The sequence below is a fragment of the Xenopus laevis genome, chromosome 3L, assembly GCF_017654675.1.
Source record: "Xenopus laevis strain J_2021 chromosome 3L, Xenopus_laevis_v10.1, whole genome shotgun sequence".
NCBI classification, from domain to species: domain Eukaryota; kingdom Metazoa; phylum Chordata; class Amphibia; order Anura; family Pipidae; genus Xenopus; species Xenopus laevis.
The window spans coordinates 124,988,110-125,009,675 of NC_054375.1; the positions used below are offsets into that span (position 1 = coordinate 124,988,110).

The 21,566-nt window shown below is 39.2% G+C and overlaps 1 protein-coding gene across 3 annotated transcripts; it reads right to left on the reverse strand.

Moving 5' to 3' along the window:
* Positions 1-871: 871 nt before the first annotated feature.
* golm2.L (golgi membrane protein 2 L homeolog) lies at positions 872-20,202 on the reverse strand. Of its 3 annotated transcripts, none has more exon segments than NM_001086374.1 (10): positions 872-2,371; positions 5,715-5,801; positions 8,594-8,728; positions 9,229-9,327; positions 9,426-9,506; positions 10,658-10,790; positions 11,771-11,837; positions 11,932-12,034; positions 15,104-15,158; positions 19,706-20,099. In NM_001086374.1, coding segments are annotated over 10 exon segments (1,158 nt in total). In that variant the 5' UTR covers positions 20,033-20,099; the 3' UTR covers positions 872-2,300.
* Between the last annotated feature and the right edge of the window lie 1,364 nt (positions 20,203-21,566).

The window sequence follows — 21,566 nt, forward strand, 5'->3', positions numbered from 1 at the left end:
GAAACTGCCTTCCTTATCCGCAACTCGACCCGGACCCGCAACTGTCTTATCTTCAACTTGCCGATCACCATCAAACTGTTAGTGATGTTGCTGCAAACCGGACGTGACCATCAAAAGTGGGCAGGGACAGAAACATGTTTTGTAAAACTTTAAAAGGAGTAAAATATAGACAATATTACATAAGAAATTTGGATGCGACCCGCATCTGAAAATCCTCCCCTCATGCCGCAGGATGCCCGCTTCTTTTTGCGACTAACCCACAGGTAACCAACCCGCTGCAGGACTCTAGCACGAACATAGACTATAATAGTGTCAGTGCGCAAAACAAAAAGGCATGTCTTGGGATCACAGTTGTAATCCCCCCCACTCCAAAATAAATATAAAGCAATTGAGCTGCAACCAAACAGAGCCATATAGTCCAAAACCTTCAACTACCTCCCATAAAGTATTAAAAGAGCCATATTTTTAAAATCTAATTGGAGGTCCTTATAGATTTGCCATGGTCCCTGTTCCAAAAGAAGGGTGCGCGTGGCCTAGCAGTCCCTGCCAGAAGCACAGTAAGATGGGATAGCCAATCACAGCATGCGCGAACGTCAGGCCCACCATGCGCGAACGCCCGGCATACAGCGATGCACAACTTTTTTTTCCCCCCATACAGGGGCCAATCTAGGACCTGCCCAGTCAGACACTGGATTTTGAGGGGAACCAGAAAATACTTTTTTTTAATAAAAACACTTTACTTCTATATTTAGGAGTATAATGCACTGGTACATTTTTGTTTTTCACACAGTATGTCTCCTTTAACCTTAAGCTAACAGCCTCAAAGTGATGTTTTCCAGTAGTAGTTATAAACAAATTCACAAGCCAACACAACCTTTCTATCATCTTTTATTTGTAGTGCCTCATATGAACGGGGCCACAGCACTAGCTGGGTGAGAGATGATACAACATTGGAGAGAGAGATTCAGGTCAGTAGAAAATTGAGGAGAATCCATTATTTTTGCACCAAAACAGTTCCAGAAACTACCAAGCGAGGTAAGTGCTGAAGTGTTACCTTGATCTTCTTTATTTAAATGAAATGCTGGGTCTTCAAAGTATGGTAAATTCAGGTTCCAGGTAATAAACCCGAGGACCCTGCTAACTGCATAGAAGCTGGCGGTTAAGATATGGGTAGGATAACACTTCATAAAGACTCTGTGACTAGAACATGAAGCAAAACAGAAGAAACCATTTTACTTTGGGCCTAATGCCAAGCAATGATCTCAGTCAGGTTTCCACTTTTAAATTCCGACTGCATATTTTTGGCATTTCCTCACTTGGAAATAGGAAAAGGGGAATTGTGGGTAGGTGGATATGTTATGACTAGTGTACAGAAACCACGCTCCGGGGTGATGCAGGGTTTTTTTCTTTTCTTTACACTCTGGCACATTTACTCTTCAGAGGGTGTGCAACTAGTACCTAGCCTAGCCCAAAGCTTCTTACTAGAGATCTCTATATACATACGTTAACACAAACCACCCGTCATTTCAAATAAGAGACTAGTCTGGCCCTTTAAGACATAGGGAGTGCAAATCACACACTAATCACACCGTGCCATTCTATTAACACAATTACATACAAAATACAAGTAATATACAAATAGATTTAGTGACACTGGTACTTGGCTGTGCTGCTTGCAGACGAAGATATGACCCTATAACACTCACACATTGCTCCCCCCCAATTAGTTAGGTCCTAAATATGGTCTTAAATACTGTAGATTCTATATCAGAAAGCTTTTATAAATAACATGGCAATAACAGTTAATGGGTACAGCATCACTGTCAGAATGGAGGTAAAAGCACAGCTAGGGGATTTCAGTGTAAAGAATGCAGGAGACGTCTCTCCTTCATGAGGCCTGGTTTTCTGTACAGTTTAGGCACCAGTGTGCAGAATTCATTATCTGGCCAGTCGAGCCTGGAACCCATAAAGAATCTTAATGGAAGCGGAATCATGAACACATTTCTTAAAATTGTCCCCTCTTTACAACCCAATAGGAAAAAAAGGACCCAGCTAAAACTTCTATTTATTCACTAGAAACAGTTCTTTGTTTGTGCAAGTCTTTATCCATCGGCATCAGTCCATTCAACACAGAAAGGCTTACATCAGTACCTCAGCGACATCACGGATCTTTACTTGATGCTCTTTCAGACAGATATATTCTTGATCTTTAAACCTTCTTTTCACAAGATAGGAAACAAACCAGAGAAACCCTTACATCAGTCAGCACTCTGTGATCTGTTTGTTACTAGCGTCCCAAGTTACAGTGTTTCATTCAAGTGATCTTTATGGTATTCGCCAGCATCTGCTTGTCCGTCATGATCATCATCTTCTACAAAAGAAAACAAGTCAAAGATTAGTTTTATTCACAACATGACAATAAAAGCAGATTTAAAGGAAAACAAAGATCCCCGAATCTCCCTTATTTTTGGCACCTGCAAATAAGAAAAACTTTTAATAAACACCCTAATTGTTCCTCTGTGTTTAAGCCACCCCCCAACCATACTTGCAGTTCCCCTGGAAGCACCAGCCCTGCAGCAGAACTTCAGCTGTACCTCTGTAAAGCTAGTCATATATACCCCATCAGGCAGTTTGGCTGATGTCAACCATCTGGCCATGTAAGGCAAGTTGGGAGGCTGATCAAAGATCATCTGACTAAACATTTTGGCAGAGAGGAAGTGAAGTGGAGCTGATCATTTGGGTAGTCTGCCTGATTGAACAATATGAAAGTGGTCACACACATATATGGGTACTCACACATTATCTGCCCATTTCACATTTGGACTAATAGGTCAGGTAATATACAGTTCAACATGTTTATGCTCACCCTTTAATAACCATTACCAGGTAACAAAAACTACCAATTCAACTGTAGACTCCGAGCGAGATAGATTGTTAGGTTAAAGCGGACCTGTCAACCAGACATAAAAAGCTGAATAATAAAAGAAATTAAAACCAAAATTATTTTTATTAAAACATCTATTCCAGTTATAAACTCTTCTAAAAGTCTCAACTGTCAATCATATATTACCAGCCCCTCCTTAGGAATAGGGGCGGCAGCAGACAATTATGTTCACTTTCCATTCTGCACTGCACTTCCCACAATCCCCTGCCCTCCTAACCAGCTAATTGTGTATCCAGTGCATAGACATGTGTATCAGGTGCCCCATTCTGGCACATAAACAAGATTTTGGGATGGTGCAGACTATGCCTTAATAACAGCGTCTTCAAAATGGCACCTGCCTGTCTGCTGTGATTGTGAATTCCAAGACTAATAAACACAAGATTTCAATCATTTTTATAGTGTAAGTGAAATGTATTTTGCTTGACCAACAGCATAAATTAGGATTTGGAATTATTTCTTAAGGTGACAGGTCCTCTTTAATTGCCATTTGAAAGATGACAAGATGCAGAAGAGGTTGGCACAGAATTAGAAAGCTATAAAAAATGAAGAGCAATTGCTAGTGAATTTTGTAAGTTTCCCTTAAGCCATTGGACAGCTAATTGGACCTAATGGTCAAATATAACTTTATTTTAATACAAAAGAGGTTACACAAGTGATCCTTTTCTTGCACTATGGAATTCACATTCCTTAATATTGAATAAAAGACAAGCATGCTTTGTTTGCAGAAAGGAAATATTCAAGCACATTTTGAGGTATTTTCTTTTAACAAAGCAAGCGAGCTGACTGTGTTCTTTCATGCTCTGTGCCAATGGGGGTTTCTGCAAGTAGGTCAGAGTGTCTTAAAAATGTGATTTATGTACCTGCCAAAATGGTGGTGCATTCTTACAAATCTAGCAGCTAGACATAGTTGAGAATTATTGTTGCCTGCCACTGTGTTACAATAGTAGCCCCAGCCAGAGGAAACACAGCATGCCTTGCACGTGGCAGAAACACAACTATATAAAAGAAAGCCAAACACTTAGTGTAAAAAGTAAAAGTAAAAAAAGTCTATGGGGGTTTTCCACATCAATATTCATATTTTTCCACTGATGCTTTATTAACAGCAGAATTATTAACAAAATATGTGGCATGGGAAACAAAAGCCTTCCATTTATGCTCCACTGGAAGTTACTAGTGGAGATAGCACATGGTGAATTTGCCACCTCCACATCATTATTAAACCTTTCAAACCTGTATATATCCTACTACTGTCCAAGAAGTGGACTTCATTAAGTTATTTAGAGTGAGTTCAGGCATATATTATAATATATATATATATATATATATATATATATATATATATATATATATATATATATATATATATTCATATTTACTACTAATTACATCAAGTAACACAATGCCGTCACTATATATGAGTGGAACATTTAAAGCAGGCGTCCCCAACCTTTTTTTTTTTTTTTTTTTTTTTTTTAACCGTTAGCCACATTTGAATATAGAAAGAGTTGGGGAGCAACACAAGCATGGAAAGAAGTCAAATAAGGGATGTGATTGGCTATTTGGTCTGTGTACTGGCAGCCTAAAGGAGGCCCTATTTTGCAAGTACGACTGATTTTTATACAACCAAAAATTGCCTCCAAGCCAGAAATTCAAAAATAAGCAAGGCTTTGAGGCCATGGAGAGCAACATCCAAGCGGTTGGTGTGAAATATGTTACCAATTTAGGGCAATGGCAGACGGGATATTTGCTGCCTGACGGGTACAGCAGGCGACAAAGTGTCCCTTGTTTCCTCTCCATTGGCAAAGGAAATCATCACTGGGGAAACATACGCGACGCCTACTTTCCAGAGTAAAGAAAACTTTGGGCAACTTCTTCAGTGGAAACAAGGTTGTCACCCACTGTACACACTGTAGATTAATTTTAGGTGACACAATGTCCAGTCTGTGACCTAATAATGCCCTTATAAAGGAAAAGAAACATCACTATTTTTCTGAAATTAGATATTTTGTAGCAGTCATCCCGAATGGAGTTGCTATGCCTGATCAAAAGTTACAACATTTCAAACGCTAAGAGCAATGGCACACAAGGCGATTCCGAGCACGATCTCCAGCTATGAGAAAATGAATGGATCCGCACTCTATTCATTCTCATCAAGCATTTTTTTTTTTTGCTTATATATGCTGGCTAATGTATTCATGACCAATAATCACCTGACCAGCAAGTGCACCCTCAGGAGTAGGCAATTACCATAGGAATAAATGGAGGGTTGATCACGGTCACATGTTCAAAGAGCTGGAAAAGTCGCAGGCAACAAAATGCTTGAAATTGACCCCCCCCCCCCATGCCACTGTCCTAAACATTTCATGTGCAGCTTATTCATAGGTGGAGCTGAGCTTTTAATGCTAATCTACAGAAATGATCTGCTGAAGGGAACAGGTATAATTGTTCTGCAAGTCATAGTTAATTTTGACCCACTTTAAAATAACCATCTAATTGAGAAAGCTGGATAAGCTTCTCTTTTATAAGGTAAAATTTAGGCTATAGAAAACATTGCTTATATATTGTCCACTGTTGAGCAGCAATGTATATATTGGTCACTGGTATAATGACGCATAAGAACATGCAATAGAATAAGCCAGGGATTGGTTTAGCAGGGATCATGCGATGTAGATATGCAACCCAAGCTCACCTTGCACATCTTCTTCTCCCCCATCACCATCCTCTTCCTCATTGTATGCCAGTTCTGCCTGCTTGTCTGCCTCATACTCACCCACGTTCCCATCATCCCCGTTATAGTCTGCCACTTTTGATCCATGCTGAGGATCTACAGGGGACTCATTCTCATCAAAGAACCGACCTAAGAAGTCGGAATGACCAGGGCAGAGGAAGAAAAGAGGATGTACAGATTGTACATTTGGAGTGAGGAGAGAAAAAGGAAAAGAAGAATCATCAGCAAAGAGTAGAAAGAAGGGAGAGACAAAAAAGATGGAACTAATTTCAAGACTGCTGCATATCAAAACAGCTATACAGCAATCCAAAAGCAAGGCAATGATTCATAAAGGTAAATAAGGCCAAATCAAGTGCTGTTTGGACTCCTGTATCTGAGTCAGAATGAAGCAAAATCTACCCACACACTGTATTTGGCCACAGATGTAGGTCAAAATAAGGTTTTACTAAAAAAAACATATCACCCATTGTTTATACTTTGGTAAATCCTTATTTTGACTTAAAGATTAAAAGGAAAGGCATTTGGCAGAAAATGTATAACCAGTGTAGAGCAATAATGACCAGGATAGATGGGATATAAAACCTAGCAGAACATTTTGCTTAAATATAGAAAGCCTTCCATAAAACAGAGAAGCGTGGAAACCTGCTGGAATAACTGGAAAAAGTCTGCAACCAAATGCATCTTGACCACTGTTCAAGTTATATGCTGCTGTTAATTGCCTCATAGACATTCAGGGGCAAATTTACTTATGGTCAAATATCGAGGGTTAATTAACCCTCAATATTCGACTGTCAAAGTTAAATCCTTCGACTTCGAATATCGAAGTCGAAGGATTTAAAGCAATTCGTTCGATCGAAAAATCATTCGATCCAACGATTAAATCCTTCGAATCAAAGAATTTTAATCCATCGATCGAACGATTTTCTTCAACCCATTCGCCACCTAAAACCTACCGAAGTCAATCTTCAAGCAATGTTTCTTCTTGCTGTCTTCTCCTGGAATAGCTACTTTTTCCAAATGTTGACTAAAAATCGTTTGACTTTTCGACCATTCGATAGTCAAAGTACTGTCTCTTTAAAAAAAACTTCGACCCCCTAGTTCGCCACCTAAAACCTACCGAAGTCAATGTTAGGTGGCGAACTAGGGGGTCGAAGTTTTTTTTTAAAGAGACAGTACTTTGACTATCGAATGGTCGAAAAGTCAAACGATTTTTAGTTCGATTCGAAGTCGAAGTAGCCCATTTGATGGTCAAAGTAGCCCATAAAAAAAACATTCGAAACTCAAAGTTTTTTTTATTCTATTCCTTCACTCGAACTAAGTAAATGGGCCCCTCAGTGTCAACATTTGGAAAAAGTAGCTATTCCAGGAGAAGGCAGCAAGAAGAATATTCTCAATAATTAAATCTAACTGTTTTCCAGGCAATCTTTAAATAAACATATTCAACAAAGTGGATCTTGCTACCAGTAGATTCCCTATCACAAAGCATGGCAACAAAAGCTCGACTTTACCTTTTGGGAGTACTTATTATTTAGCTTGCTACAGACAGCCCCCCCAGGAATAGTTTTTGGGTTTTTTTTGCAGCTAGGAGACTGAAATTTAATTTTTCTTAGGACCAATTAAGAGGTGCTATGTTATTAAGAATACATTTTTTCAAACAGGAATTTTATATATTATGTCTATTTCAAGTTATTTCTTGAAATTCTGGGGCCCAGCATTAGAAATTACTGGTACAGGTATGGGATCCGTTATCCGGAAACCCGTTATCCAGAAAGCTCAGAATTACAGAAAGGACATCTCCCACTTTATCCAAATAATTAAACATTTTAAAATGTATTTCCTTTTTCTCTGTAATAATAAAACAGAACCTTGTATTTGATCCAAACTAAGATATAACGAATCCTTATTAGATGCAAAATCAGCCTAATGGGTTTATTTAATGTTTAAATGATTTTTTTGTAGACTTAAAGTCTATGAGCCTTCTGGATAACAGGTTGCATACCTCTACATGAAGCAAAGTCCTTCCCAACTGCCTGTGCACTGTTACCACTTCTTCAAAAGTGACCCGAATGGTAATTGTTCAATTGACAGGAGGTTCAGCTTTGAACCTTCTGCCTTAGCCAATCACCATGCAGCTCATTTTTTTTCCAGATGTGCTAGTCTTCACTCTGGCCCCAGCACCACCCATTTGTTTCCTTATGCCCTCATACATTTTCACAAACATACATTTCAAGACACTGTGGCTCCAGTTGGGCCCCAAGGTTTTTTTGAGCCACTTGAAACACTTGGTGGAGGTACTTAAATCGTATGCATCAAAGGGGAGTTGAGACAAATATGTTTGAAACCCCTTGCCATAAAGCAGTTACAAGAAATAATAGCACAAGAGCAATATGGAGCCACACACATGTTAATTAACATATTTTGTCAAGTTATTTTTAAAATAATTATTCTAGCCAGCAGCTTGATAAAGTCGCTACCAAAAGCTCCCACTTCTGTGTTTTGAAGAACATCCGAGCAGATGGTGGTTTTAGGTGGCAAACTAGGGGGTCGAAGTTTGCGTTTGATTTATGCCGAGTGACAACAAGTTGTGTGGAAGATCAAAATACTCCTACAGGTAAGCAGTTAAATGGATTATATGGCAACCCTTTGCATAAAAACCACATGAAACAGTGTTGTGACATACTCATGGTGCTATATCACATATGCCATTTCTCCTCCAGCGACATTGTTTAAAAGTTTTCCTTTTTTGCAGCAGAGATTACTGCACCCTAAAGAAAGTGGGGCTCACCAGAAAGGGACAGGAACTAACCATAACAAGACAAGTCCTTAGTGAGTCAGAATATTAGAGACCCCCTCCCCAGCAAACAATTCAAAGCAACTTAAAATGTATAGTGAAGCTGATTTCATTGAAAAGTAATACTCACTTTGTTTTAAGTTAAAGCTCATTGTCTTTGAATCCCTGGGCATCTGCTTTAGAGGATGTGGCTCTAATTGTAGGGCATTCTCTTCTACTTCTGGGATTTGCACAGTTTCCTTTTTATCAGGCAAGGGTTTCTTCACTAGAAATATATAATATAATTTGTATTGTGAATGTTTGTGATTAAATCTGCAAATATTTATGCGATTCCTACGGTTCAGGTTATAGACATTTATAATGTTTGAGGCTCTGGGTGGGTGCTGGTAAATGTGGTAAACATTAAATATATTAGGGATGCACCGAATCCAGGATTCAGGTTTGGAATTCGGCCTTTTTCAGCAGGATTCGGATTTGTGACTTTGTCACAAAACAAGGAAGTAAAAAATGTTTTCCCCTTCCCACCCGTAATTTGCATATGCAAATTAGGATTTGGCCAAATCTTTCAGGAAGGATTCGGGGGTTCGGCCGGATCCAAAATAGTGGATTCGGTGCATCCCTAATAAATATATATTATATACACACACATATATATGTATATAAATAACTGGTGTTCAAAACATTTTTTTTTTTTTTAACAACTTTCACTACAATTCGAGAGAATGTGTTTGCAAAAAAAAACACAAAAAAAAAAAACCACCTTACCTTCATGCTCGGTGAATGATAATGGCTGAAGGGAGGGTTGCTTTTCAAGCAGACTTTTACTTTGACTTGGCAAAGCACCAGTATCCTGTCCCTTCACATCTGTTTTAATAAAATATTAATTGTAGAATTACCATCTAACCACTGCATCGTCTTAGTAAACCAAAGTATTTAATTCCTTGTTTTCCCGTTTGGCTTACCATTTTGAAGACTATCTTCTTTTGCTGGCTCATTGTCCTCTATTTCTGGCATTCCAGCATCACTTTCAAGTTTGATACCATCTAAGAGCAAGTATTAGGGATGCAAGGTATGTATCATTACATGGCAAAGAAAACTGAATGAATATAGTCTCACAATATGTGGATAAGACTAAGCTGGCCATAGACGCAAAGATCCCATCGTACAAATCGAGGATTCGTACGATTTTCGGACCATGTGTGGAGAGTCCAGACATTTTTCGTCCGGCGGAGATCGGTCGTTTGGTCAATTGGACAGGTTAGAAAATTTCTGTTGGCTGCCGATAATATCTCTGCGTGTATTGCCGATCGTACGATTTTCAGTGGGAGACTGTCACTAGCTTTGTCGGACATAACTATCGCACGATTGCTGTCAGGGGCAGAACATTGGCTGATCTGTTCTTTAACTACTTTATTTGATCTGAATTGTAAGACTTTGATCTTAATGGTTAGTGGCAGGTTGGGAGATGAGAAAGTCCGATCGTATGTTGATTCGTACGATCGGATCTTTGTGTCTGTGGCCAGCTTAAGGGGAAGATTTATCAAGGGTCGAAATGAAAATTCTAATTTTCGGATTTTTTTAATGGTCAAAACTGTCTATTTCGACTAGGGAGTTATTCAAATTTGAGTTTTTTATTTTTGTTTTTTTTTTAAATTTGATTTTCGAGGTTTATCATACTCTGACTCTTTAAGAACTCAAATTCGACTATTCGCCACCTAAAACCTGCTGAATTGCTGTCTAAGTCAATGGTAAACGTCCAGGGATCAATTTGGAGTTGTTTGCATGCAGCCTTCCGGACAGTTTTTTTTTCGGAGAAAAAACTCGAATCGAATTCGATTCAAATTCGATTCAAATTTGATTCCAGTTTTCGGGTCAAATTTAATTCTTTTGAGTTTTAAAAATTTTGATGTTTCAGCTTTAACATTGCTTAACTTTGGCAGTGATGACATGCCTTGTATGTTGTGTACTAAACGTCTTCCAATCAATATGGAAAATACTTTAGTATATTAAAAGTCAAAGGATTTATGTACCGACTCCACAACCCTGCACATTATATGACGAAATAAAAGGTATAAAGCGGATATTTTTGTGAGCAGTAGAGCCTCCTTTTTTTAATTGGTACAAGGTGGGACAAAGTTATACAGTAGTAATGTGTTTTAGCTACCAGGAGTAAACATTTAAAAGTAAACTGTACCTTGTGCAAAAGGCAGCCGATTACTGGACGGATCCTCTATCTTTTCTTTCACCTCACTGGGTAATATGTGCATCTTATTATCAACAGTACCTCCCTCTTCTTCGTCTTTCTGGGGCTGCTTATCTAGTTCCTCCTGAAACAACAAAAGCCAACATTCTCAGTACAGAGAGCAAAATCATAGTAGTGTTCAAACTTTGAAAAAAATAGGCAAACAACCTCAAGAATTCCAGATAGTGTATCCCATATTGGTAAAATACTTTAGCAAAGGAGGTTGGGATGCTGAAAAAACTGGAGCAATCAAAATGCACTCTATGCCATGATCCTAAAAATGCTCAACGGGCATTATTCATGACTATTTGAGCTTTGCATAGGGGCCAGCAAAGCTTTTGACATTTCAATCCCATGCGTCGGTGTGCCCTTACCCGTCAACAGCCTGGCAGCAAAGAATATACACAGCAAACTTTCATGAACCTGTGCTTATTTGCTCTTTCAGAATAGAACATGGAATTTCATGAAGTTATTGTATGCTGTACAAAAGAGGCAATATGATTAAAGGAAAACTATACCCCAAAATAAATACTTTAGCAACAGTTTGTATCAAATTAAGTGGCATATGAAAGAATCTTACCAAACTGGAATATATATTTAAGTAAAAATTGCCCTTTTACATCTCTTGTCTTGAACCACCATTTCGTGATGGTCTCTGTGCTCCCTCAGAGATCACCTGACCAGAAATACCATAACTCTAACAGGAAGAAGTGTGGAAGCAAAAGACAATACTGTCCGTTAATTAGCTCATGTGACCTAACATGTATGGTTTATTTGGTGTGTTTGTGTGCACAGTGAATCGTACAATCCCAGGGGGTGGACCTTATTTTTTAAAATGGCAATTTTCTATTTATGATTACCCAATGGCACATACTACAAGAAAAGTATATTATTATGAAAATGGTTTATTTACATGAAGCAAGGTTTTACATATGAACTGTTTTATGCAATATCTCTACATTGTTTGGGGGGTATAGTTTCCCTTTAATACTGGAAGGTAATGTTAGCAAGCACAACTGCCAATGCTGAAAAAGGAGAACCCAAATACATAATACAATCACTAACCTTTTGCTTGCTAAGGTTTTCCTCATATTCACGCTTACGTTCTGCTAGTTGTTGTGCGCACTGCTGACTGATTAAAAAAAGAATGTAATAGTAAAAGGCAAGTTAGACAAGAGAGTTACACACCTCAGCTAAGTTTAAACAATTCCAACATGTGCCGTTACCTTTCTTCCTGCAGGGACTTCTGAAGGAAAGTGTTGTTATTCTTGTACTCGTGCAACTGATCTTCCTGTCTCAGAAACTCATGCCGCAGTTCAGCAAGTTGCTCTGTAAAGGCATGGGAAGCATTTCAGTTTTGTGGGGAACACACACTGCATGATTGTGCCTGGCCATGCTAAAAGCAACAGGTTCCAAGCAATGCTACTGCACATGTTCTGATCGCAATTGTACTCAATGGTGACCAAAATGTTGCTTGTATGCAGCACACAGATTCACATGTATTTGAATGGAAGGTGCCATGATTCACCCAATAAAAGCATTTATCACTGTCACAGTTGTCATTCAAGGACACTAGTGACACTTATCAGCATGCTGTTGCCCTTAAAGGAAATGTTCAGCATATTAGATACCGTATATACTCGAGTATAAGCCGTCCCGAGTATAAGCCGAGGTACCTAATTTTACCTCCAAAAACTGGGAAAGCTTATTGTCTCGAGTATAAGCCTAGGGTGAGAAATGCAGCAGCTTCTGGTAAGTTTCAATCAAAAAATTGAAGGTTTCTGCTCCCATTGGAGGTGTCGGATATTCTTGGAGACTATTCTTGTACGCTGGCGACCATTCTTAGGCACTGGCGACTATTCTTAGACACCGGTGACCGTTTTTGCGCTTGACCCGAGTATAAGCCGAGGTAGAGTTTTTCAGCATATTTTGGGGGCTGAAAAACTCGGCTTATACAGTACATTTTTTATTTTGCACAGCCCATCTATTTACACAGTTTTTATTTTTACACTGAACAATTCCTTTAAAAGAATATTGGTATCACAAAATTGCCCCTTCCATAACAATACTTTTCATTTTCCATATAGGCTTTGCAGTTGCTTTTCATTTTTTATTATGTGTGTTTTTTTGTCGTTTAGCTTTTTATTCAGCAGTTCTCCAGTTTGAAATTTCAGCAGTCTGGTTGCTAGGGTTAAAGTTATCCTAGCATCCATGCATCAATTTAAATAAGAAACTGGAATATAAATAGGAGAGGGCCTGAACAGGAAGATAAATAATAAAAAATAGCAACAACAATAAAACTGTAGCCTTACAGAGCATTTGGTTTTTAGATCTGAAAGCTGGAATGAGTCAGAAGAAGGAAAATAATTCAAAAACTAGAATCAAAAATGTGAAAAAGTGAAATGTTGCTTAGAATTAGCCATTCTATAATATACTAAAAGTTAACTTAAAGGTGAACCACCCCTTTTAATAAAGTTATATTTTAGAGTAAACCGAAAATGTTGAAAATGTATGCTGCAAATTTTATCAATACATTTTGTAATACGTCTTTTAGCACAGTGAATAACAGTGAAATCGAAAACCCTTTTGGGTTATGGCAATGACACACATGGCGTTTCTCACCAATGTGGGTACTGCTGCAGGTAAAACACTAATTACATGAAATTACTATACATTGTTTTACCTACAGTGATCATCAGCACCCACGATGACAAGTGATTGCCTTTGATTCTTCTTTAATTTGTCTGAGCTATTGTGGAAGAGGCAGTCACCTTTTGCGCTTGTAAAAAACTGTACCTTCTCTTTAAATATGCTGACACACAGAGGTTTCATTGCCCAACAGGATATCTCCTCTCCCGCGGATGACTATTTGCAATGATAGTGAAGAGGCAGGTATTGTCAGGAATTTCTTAGCCCGCAGGAGAGAAGATTTACTACCGTGCAATGAAGCCCCGTGTGTCAGGACAAGAAATGTCTTGTTTCTACAGGTATGGTATTCACCAGGAAACCAGTTATCCAGAATGCTCCAAATTACTGGAAGGCCATCTCTCATAGATTCCAGTTTAACCGAATAATTCAGGATTTCCCATTACTCTGTAATAATCAAACATCACAGATATGGGATCCATTATCCGGAAACCCGATATCCAGAAAACGCAGAATTACAGAAAGGCCATCTTCCATAGACTCCATTATAATCAAATAATCCAGATTTTTAAAAATGTACTTCCTTTTTCTCTGTAGTAATAAAACAGTACATTTTACTTGATCCTTATTGGAAGCAAAATCAGCCTAATGGGTTTATTTAATGTCTACATGATTTTCTAGTAGACTTAAAGCACGAAGATCCAAATTACTGAAAGACCCCTTATGCAGAAAACCCCAGGTCCCAAGCATTCTGGTCCCATACCTGTGCAGAAAATCTTTATGGGCAACATTTATTAAAGTGAAAGTAAACACTATCTGAACTTCCAAAAATATATATGTATATATATATATTTTTTTTACAGACATACCCGATTCCATGGAATGAAAAGGAACTACAAAAAGGTGTTTGACCATTTCCCTAACTCCTTAGTCTCCAATTGTAAGGGAAAGCATTCCGGTTCCTCTTCTTTCCAAAGAATCTGTGCATCATCCACTATAGATAGAAGAGGGACTAAAGTCCCAGAATCCATCACTTCACAACAGACATGGTAAGGGAGGGCTTGCATGACCGTATGAGCCCTAGAGGGGTTGGAAAATGGTTTGTCAGACTCTCAGTAACGTAACTAGAGGGGGGCGGGCCCTGGCGCGGGACATGCTGTCGGGCCCCCCTCCGTACGCGGTTTTCTGCGTGTGTGTGCAGTGACGTGCAAGCTGCCGGGGGGCCCTGAGGGGGTGCTTCCCCGGTAGTTACGCCACTGTGGTTTACTTTAAACCTGTGGAATCAGGTCTGTCATAAAAACAAACGGTTAATTTTTGGTAATTCAGCTAGCGTTTCTGCATAAACCGGTGAACTTGAAACAAGCAGATGGCACTTCTGGAATAGGATTTATTGGGGTTTTTGCATAAACCCAACTGAATCAGCTCATGTAAAAAAATAAAGTGGGGGTATATTTACCCTTTAATATGTATAAATCAAGGGAAGAAGTTGCAAATCATTGTTTTCAATTTTTTTTTTAAGTTTGTTATGAATATGTACAATCACAGTCAAAAACAGGAGAAATTGCAACTATTGACTATTATTACCCTGTGGCCATGATTTTTTTTTTTTTTTTGTATGTTAACCCAACTTTTGAGAAAGATGCCTCTATGCCTCTTTAAACTAACTCCACTGACGTTAGGGAGCCAGAATGGAGACAATAAAAGGTAAAAACAAGAAAGTATTTTATAGGAAATAATGCTTCTGTTACTTACCCTTTAAGTGACTGATATCTGCCATCTGAAGGGACACATTAGTCTGCAGTTTAGACTGGAAATAAACACAAGAAGCTTAATATTAGCTCACCAACTCTTTCACGTTATATTGTTTGTCCATTTTATGAATGTGATCTCCTTACATGCAAAATGAGATAAACCCAAGGTGTCCACAGATCAGAACATTACCTTTTGGAATTAAGATCCAAAAATTGTGATTTTCCAATAAGGGCAATGGCACACGTGACCAGTGAGGATTTTTCATCTCTTTGGGCTGTAGTCAGCAGCTCCTTTAAATGAATTGTTCAGTATAAAAATAATATTGGTAAATAGATAGATTTGCAAAATAACAAATGTTTTCAATATAGTTAGCGTTTGGTTACCAGGCAGTAACCAATCAGTGACTTGAGGGGGGGGCACATGGGTCATAACTGTTGCTTTTGAATCTGAGCTGAATGCTGAGGATCAATTGCAAACTCACTGAACAGTTATGTCCCATGTGGCCCCCCTTCAAGTCGCTGACTAACTCAGAGAGCTGAAAAGCAGGAAGTAGTGTTCTGAGTGTTATTTTAGACATCCAGGCACTCCAGCCTTTAAACATTACATTTTTGGCTAACTAACTATATTAGAAACATTTTTTATTTTGCACATACTATATATTTACCCAGTTTTTATTTTCACACTGAAATATTCCTTTAAGAGATACTGCCACCATAAATTAAACCCTCTATTTAAATCTATCATAACATTGTCTTTGTATGTTATAATTTTGCCACAAAAGTATTTGCCCAATGTTTTATATGATTAATGACCCCATGAAGGGGTTGCCATATTTGTTCAGCAGTATTCCATTAGAATTAGAAACTGTAATTTATAGGCTGAGAAGGGACATTCAGGTTGGCAAAACAGTCAGGCTTTAGGAACTTTAAGTAACAAATGACAAAAGCAGACCTATGAATAAAAATGATCAACATGGCCTAAAGGTAACTTTTAATGTACATTCGTATTTTAGGGAGTAGTTTTTTTTTTGTGTTTTAGTCTCACCACATCTGAGATTTGCAATACAGTAAAATCAGAAATGTGACTATGCAGTGCATGCAAATGGTCTTGGACAGCTGGACTGGATCCCTGGGAAATTAGTAAAGCTAGTAGTTGTGACGCTTAGATGGAAAATACCCCCGTCAGCACCTGGGCTGTTCACGTTAAAGCCCTTTTTTGAATAAAATATTTTAGCGCTTGAAGAAATTGTTAATGATAAAAGTTGAAATGCCAAAAAATTACTTTTTTGTTTCCACGTTTGATGGACGATCGTTCGTTCCAGTGGGCCGACCTGCTACTAACCATTCAGATTAAATAAAGTAGTAAAAAGAACAAATCAGACAATGTTCTGGCCATTAATTGACAGACAGCAATCATATGACAGTTATGTCTGACAAATACTAGTGACAGTCAGCCATTGATATTGTCAGATAGGCAATACACGCAGAGATATTCTCATTAGCCGACAGAAATCTTCTAACCTGTCTGATTGACTAAAGGACTGATCGCCATGGTACCAAAAATGTCGGGGCAATTCAAACACAGTCTGAAAATCATACAATCCATCTTTAGGGCATATTCATCTTCTGGTGTTACCGCCCCTTTAAGGGTCAGGGGCCACAGGCAGATTCGGGGAGATTAGTCGCCCAGCGAACTGCCTCCCCGTCGGCTAAAATGTAAATCGCCAACAGGATGGCACTCTGAGCGATTAGTTTTCCTTAGTCGTCTGAAATTTCCTCGTGAGGCGACTTCGGAAAACAAATCGTCAGAGTTCCATTCCGTCGGTGGTTAGTTGCCCAGAAGAAGATGAGATTTGTCGCCGGGCGACTAATCTCCCCAAATCTGCCTGTGTGCCCTGACCCTAAAGAACACCGTCATCAATTCTTTTTGGCTTGAAAACAATATAAATGCTTTAGTGTGCCAGGAACACATTTGTTACGGTATTTCCAAGCAGTGCCTGCCACGTGTGCATTAATCCCTTTCTTCACTTCAATCACAAGACAACAGCCTGATGATTTGTTTACACAAGAACGTGGAGGATTAAAAGTGCATAATCATAAAAGCAAAAACGTGTATTAAAACATGTGGCAAGGGCCAATAGGAAGTGATAAGGATTGAATTTTACTACAATGTACAGGCATGCTGAACTCTCAGATTTCACACCATCGCCCACATGCTCTAAATCAGTGTTCTTTAACCCGTGAGCGGATTATTTTTCATTTAAGGGGTGGATTATTTTAAAATAATTATGTCATACCAGTTAGACCAGGAGCAATGAATCCCTTAAAGGGCCACATTTGGCCTGCCGGCCTCCAATTGGACAACCCTGGCCTTAATGATAGAACAATGGTTACTATGATAAACTATTAAATAGGTATTTTAGCATTTCATTGGGGTCCTTCAGCATGGTGAGTATAACACCCCTGTAACAAGGAGACAGCATGAGGTAAGATTGCTTTTGTTTGTGCCAAGATGATTTTATGACAAGATTGATTTCATATAAACCAGAAGCTTAAATTGACATGCTAATAGTATACAAGCAATAATTGTCTAAATTATTTTGCATTATGTTTAGAAGGGAGTATGGCACTCGTTTTGCTTTGTTGTAAGGAGTCACCAGGGTTATAGTAAATTATTTTAAGGAATATTAGATGATCAATCCCAGAGAGTATCCGGAAATGTAGCGAGTCTTGTCCAGCAATAAGAGACTAGGAATCAAACTGGCAACTAACAAGTGATGTCTCCTAAGATTTAACCAGCTCCTGGGACCAAAGAGAAAGAAGTGTCAACTGTGAAGTCCAATAAGAGTTAAAAGCATGGACAGAATCCTAATGATAATATTAGAACTGTATTTGGGTTGTGAACTGCATACTGAGATAAGGGGCAAAGCCCCCAAAAGCTCTGTGTTTTCTGCCCCTAATAAACATAATTAGAGGTGTGCACGCACACACACCGGTTACCTGTGGTTGGTTTCTAATTTTCTTTATGTTGTAGCTTTCTTGCTCAGTCACGTGGATAGAAAACAAGTTTTTATCTCCATAAAACGTAGGAAATATTATTATTGTTTTGCCCTTCATGTATTGAGGGAGTCAGGAGTTGTAGTTTTAAAACAGCTGAGGGGGAGTTGGTTAACCAACTTTTTCTTCTCTAGCTGAACCTGGTCAGAAGATAATACGCTTAAAGGAAAACTAAACCCTAAAAATGTATATGGTTAAAAATGACATTTTATATACTGAACTTATTACACCAGCCTAAAGTTTTAGCTTCTCAATAGCAGCAATGATCCAGGACTTCAAACTTGTCACAGGGGGTCACCATCTTGGAAAGTGTCTGTGACACTCACATGATCAGTGGGCTCTGAGCAGCTGTTGAGAAGCTAAGCTTAGGGGTCGTGACAAATTATCAAGCAGAAAATTAGATTCGCTGTAATATGAGCTGATGCTACAGGGCTGATTATTAAATTCTCATGTTAGTTGCACTGGTTTCTGTGCTGCCATGTAGTAATTATACATAGTAAGTAACTGTATTAATTACTAATCAGCCTTATATTGTGACATTACTATTCTATGTGTACTGTATATTGTGAGTGGGTCCTTAAGCTCAGTAAGTGACAGCAGCACAGAGCATGTGCAGTGAATCAGCAGAAAAGAAGATGGGGAGCTACTGGGGCATCTTTGGAAACACAGATCTTTACTGCTGTGTTTGCCTTGGGCTGGTACAGAAGTTCAGAACATAATGTGCAACATTTTTAGCTACTTCTTAAGTTTACTTCACCTTTAATAGAAAATCCAGAAACAATAATTGTAGTTGTTCATTTAAAAATAACAGCACCTAAAAGCCACAAATAACCTAAAATGTATCCTTACAAATGATGCTTGGGTGGAGGGGTCAATTACAGTCATAAAGTTATGTTACCTCCCCAATGAAACCAGTTAATCAGCTGTTGGACGTTGTGTTTGAGAACACAGAGAAAACGTTAGTGTGTGCCATGAGCTGTATGAGAAACAATAGCCCCGGATTATTTGAATGTATGTACCAGGGATGTCCATCAGGCAGGTCTCCAGGCTGTTGGTTGCAGATGAACAACAGATGGAGGGCTGCGGGCTGGACACCCCTGTGTATTTACAGACAACACGTTCGAGTTCAGAGGTTACACAAGACATTAGCCCTTTATAATACACAAAAGCCACGAATATCTTGTCAATTATATTCTTATAAACAGTTCTGATGTCATTTCTGTCACATGACTCACTAAAACTTGTGTATTATAATAAATAAAGTACCCCCAGTTGCAAAATATGAGGATATTAGAAGTTACCTCGGAGTTCCATGACACTCCTTGTCTTTGCCTTGTCTTTTTATATGGCCATGAAACTCCTCGGTAACTTATAATATCCTTATATTTTACAAGAGGGGGTACTTTATTCACTATACATGTTCATCTAGTTGCCTGGCCCTTGTGATGCTCTGGGCCCTAAGTGCCTTGTTGTGGGCAGGAATCAGCTGGAAACATGTGCAGGCCTGGCACTGACCAATTACTCACTGTAGCCCTCCGCCTCTCACCTTGTCCAACTCACAGCGTTGTGCCTGGATATCCCGGGCCTGTAGCCGCTCCCCGAGCCCTTGGTACTCGCCCTGCTTCTGTTCTATCTGCCTCCGGTGACTGTCCGACTGCATCATTAACTCCGAGTTGCGCTTCTCCAGCCGGCTCCGTGCCACCTCAGTGCGCTGGACTTGAGCCTGCAGCCCCAACAGCTCGTCATGGAGAGCGGCCTGGCGGGCAGATACACTCCAGTAATTAAAGGCCAAAAGACCGATAACAGCCAAAAGCGCAACCAACACAAAGGGCGGTAAGCGACCAGTGCGCCGCGGGGCTCCGAAGCCCACCATGCTCGCTGTCACCCTGCTGCAAGGCCTTATCCACACCCACTACAACTCCGATACCTCCCGACAATCTTCCCCTCTGCTTCCAGCTTTGGAGCACAGAAACTTGATAACACAAGAAACACGCCTCGACAACCAATCAAATCTAACGCTTATGATTCCATCTAGTTAATGATTGGGAGCCGTGCTGGTCGTAGCTCCGCCTTATGGGAGGCAACTCACAGCAAGCGCAAGACTGGTTGTAAAAGACAAAGAACGTCCAGCAGCCGGCGCATGCGCAGTAAAGTTCCGCATTCGTTGTTAAGGCCGCGTTGCTGGTTCTTTGAGTAGAGGTGTGGCTTAACGCGTTACTATGGAAATAGCAACAGGTGGATACGCGAGATTTTAGGGGGCGTATCCTCTTCCGCTTGTGCGCTTTAATTATGTGCTGTGCGTGATGCTGAATCACAGAGAAACGTGTACAACTTGTGGCTCAGCGCTTATGTCATATATTAAACCAACAGTAACCATACCTCCTCCCAACATTTCAAAAACAAAGATCTGCTGGGTAGAGCCGCAATTTTTTGGACACGCCCATTTTATCGCCACGTGCCTTAAATACAACATCCATTTTACAAAATTTGGCAGGTTATAGAAGGTTTGAACACATTTATAGGGGTTTTAGAGTCAGATTTTATGTGTTATTACAGTTTTGTTAATGAAAGTGAAATTGCCCTCTAAAGGATCAGTAACATCAAAAATGTTTTAAATAAAAAATTTGTTAGTATACTATGAAAAAAAAACACCAACACAGATTAAAAGTTAAAATGGCAAAGTCTTTATTAAGAAATAACTACCCGGATCTCTCTTCAGAAAAGGCGACAGGGCGGCGATCCATCATGCGGCACTCAATTTCTCTTCCCTGGCTATCTCTTATAAAGAAGGCAGGGAGGAGAAATCGAGCGCCGCACGATGGATCGCCCAATCGCCTTTTCTGAAGAGTAGCGCAAGCGGAGTTTTGGTAAGTTATTTCTCAATAAAGACTTTGCGATTTTAAAGTTTAATATGTGTTAGTGGGTTTTTTTTTGTAGTATACTAACAATTTTTTTTAGAACAGAACACTACTTCCTGCTTTTCAGCGCTCTTGGTTTCCACTGACTGGTTACCCTGGTGACCAAACAGTTACCAATCAGTAACTTAAGGGGTAGGGGCACATGGATCATCCACTCCAGCTGTTTTTAGGGCAGATTTGTCAAAGGTCAAGGTGAATTTTCGAATGAAAAAAAATTGACTTTCAAGCTAATTTTTGTGTACTTTGACTAGGGAATAGTCCAAATTCGATTCAAATTTGAAAAAAACTAAAATTCGAATATCGAAATTTATCATGTACTGTCTCTTTAAAAATTCGATTCCGAACATTCGCCATCTAAAACCTGCCGAATTGCTGTTTTAGCCTATGGGGGACCTCCTAGTACCTATTTGGAGCCAATTGGTGGACTTTGAAAAATCAAAGTTTTTTTTGGGGAAAAACTTCAAATCAAATTCGATCGAATGTGCTATT